Genomic DNA, 2,466 nt, shown 5'->3' on the forward strand with positions numbered 1-2,466 from the left:
GTGTTCGTTTCTTAACGAACGAGCCGAACACAAACCGAACACGAGCTGTTCGCGAACGACGAGCCAATTTGACATCCCTAATATTAATATATAAAAATAATATTATATATTAATTATATAACTTATATTATATAAATATACAATATCTATATTAGTATATTACTACTATAGTATATTAATATATTACTATTATTATTTTATTATATATTATAATTTATAAAATTTGATGTTTTAAAATATAATAAATTTTTTATATATAATTATTTTATATTATTTTATATTTCAAACAATAACGATTCGAACACGAACAAACGCATCACTGTTCGTGTTTGGTTCGTTTAACTAACCGAACCAAAAAAATTTGTTCATGTTTGTCTCGTTTACTTATCGAACGAATCGAACACGAACTCATTGACGAACCGAACACGAACTGTTCGCGAACAACGAGCTTTTTTGACAGCCCTAATCATAGTGCAGTGTGCTTGGCTCCTCGGAATAAATCCTACTGCAATTTCAGCATCTAACATAATAACTAAGGCATAAACATTCATTTATTTTAACTGGTTTTCGTGTTCGCCAAGTTTTTGCTAATTGGTTCTTTGTTCTCACCAAATTGAGCTAATCTCTTCTTAGAGGTTCTCTTATTCACACTCTCATCATTGATTTTCATATATGCTTGTTGATGCTTATTAGTATTGCTGTTAGTATATTCACACTCTTAAGTTTCTTCTTGATAATTTTCTCAATGTATTCCCAGCTCACTTCTTAGTGTCTCCTTTTCACACTCTCTCTCGCTTCGTAATGTCTATACCTCGTTGTCTCTCGCCGGCTTCTCAATCTCACAATTTCCATAAATTTTAATTATTCTTTTATTACTTCATTATTTATAACATTGATTGTTTTTTGCATATCCATAATGTAAAATTATGACAATTTAATGTATCATTATAGTTGTTAAAACATTATACCTTATGTAAGTTTTGACCATCGTATAAAAATAATGTGCATATGTGATAGACTAAGTCATGAGAGTTCTAGTTAGAAAAAGCAATGCTTCGCTTTGCACTTTTCAAGCTGAAGTAAATCCTACCACATAAATTGCATTTGGTGTTTTGAAAGCCCTATTAGTTAAATATGGTTTGCATAAAATTTTCCTCGACTTAGATTTAAGTTAATCCCAATCTACTTTTAAGTTCTCCAACTTAACTAGCTATAATCCCAATTTAAGTTTCAAAATCCCATCAAAATAAGCTCTAAATTACTCACATCACCAACCATCACACAAATACTCGAGCAAAATGGGACCATAAGACTCTCACATAATCACAATAGACACCACTTATTCTTAATTAGAAATACTGTGAGGCATGTTTTTGGGCATACCTCAAAACCAAAGCTCTGCCCACGAGATAAAACTTTGATATCTACAATAATACAATTAAATATAAGAAAAAATAAGATAAAAATTGAAAATTAAAAAATGAAGCCTCCATATCTAACTCTATAATGATGAATAAATCAAAACTTAAATTAAATCTTCATTCTATAAATTCAATGATAAGATTTATTAATAAAAAGATGCTGAATTCTGTGAAGATGACCGAAAATAAGCTTACCATAGATATTTGAGCCAAGTAACGAAATCAAAAAATCACTTTAAGGTTATGTTGTGTTTTTCTCACGTAAATAATAAAGTTTCCCCAAAATATAACCAAAAAAATCAAGTGCTACTTGAAAAATAAGTCATTAAGGATAACACATACATTGACTGGAGCACATTGTAAATGTGGCCTCCGTAATAATGAAGCCAATAACAAGAACCATAAATAAGTGATGGTTATTCTGGCCTGCAAAGCACATTAAATTGAAGACAGATGGATTACTGATCTGATTTAATCATTACACAATTGGCTCAGTTATGACAGTTCAATTCAGGACATATAAGACAAACCTATGCAATTCCCAAATGCAGCACAATGGTGATCAAACCCCTTAACATTTCTCTTACAAAAGTAGCAATATCTAACTCTCAATAAAAGCGGAAAGCCCTGGAAAAAGGGTAACATATTATAAAATATATTGAATCGAAATAGAGATATTGGTTGATGAACTTGCTAGAAAAGCGGAGCAGAAACAAAGCTGAAAGATATACTTCACTATGTGTTGAATCCAAATTTGCCTGATCATGCCCAAGGGATAGAGCATAGGGACCGAAGGTGAGAAAGAAGAAGAGAAAGGGAGAGGAAAAAGAAGGCTTGCCCTGCAAGGGCTAATGGGATGTTTTTGTGCTCTAAGACACATTTTATTTCATTGAATCTTGGGGTTACAAGAGAGGGGAATCAAAAACCGTCATACATGAAAAAAATCCTCTTATTTATAGATGATAGGAGACCAAAAGTAAAATTACATTATTACCCTTGATAAATAAGGGGTAGTTGTTGACCTCATTTTTGTGAGGTCTTTTCT

At 31.4% G+C, this 2,466-nt stretch overlaps 1 protein-coding gene across 9 annotated transcripts in view; it reads right to left on the reverse strand.

The window, feature by feature from the left end:
- Positions 1-2,466, reverse strand: part of LOC110022881 (palmitoyltransferase ZDHHC18-like) — a 38,207-nt gene that overhangs the window by 20,908 nt on the left and 14,833 nt on the right. For all 9 annotated transcript variants that reach the window (XR_002293823.1, XR_002293822.1, XR_002293821.1 and 6 more), the window contains exons 5-7: positions 1,952-2,048; positions 1,764-1,847; positions 1,384-1,424 (exon numbers count right to left, since the gene is read on the reverse strand). Coding sequence is in view for 6 of the 9 variants with exons in the window: in XM_020722017.1 (XP_020577676.1) it covers positions 1,384-1,424; positions 1,764-1,847; positions 1,952-2,048 (222 nt within the window). In the remaining 3 variants the exon portion in view is untranslated. The remainder of the gene's footprint in view (positions 1-1,383; positions 1,425-1,763; positions 1,848-1,951; positions 2,049-2,466) is intronic.

This window comes from Phalaenopsis equestris, unplaced genomic scaffold (genome assembly GCF_001263595.1).
Source record: "Phalaenopsis equestris unplaced genomic scaffold, ASM126359v1 Scaffold000203, whole genome shotgun sequence".
NCBI lineage: Eukaryota > Viridiplantae > Streptophyta > Magnoliopsida > Asparagales > Orchidaceae > Phalaenopsis > Phalaenopsis equestris.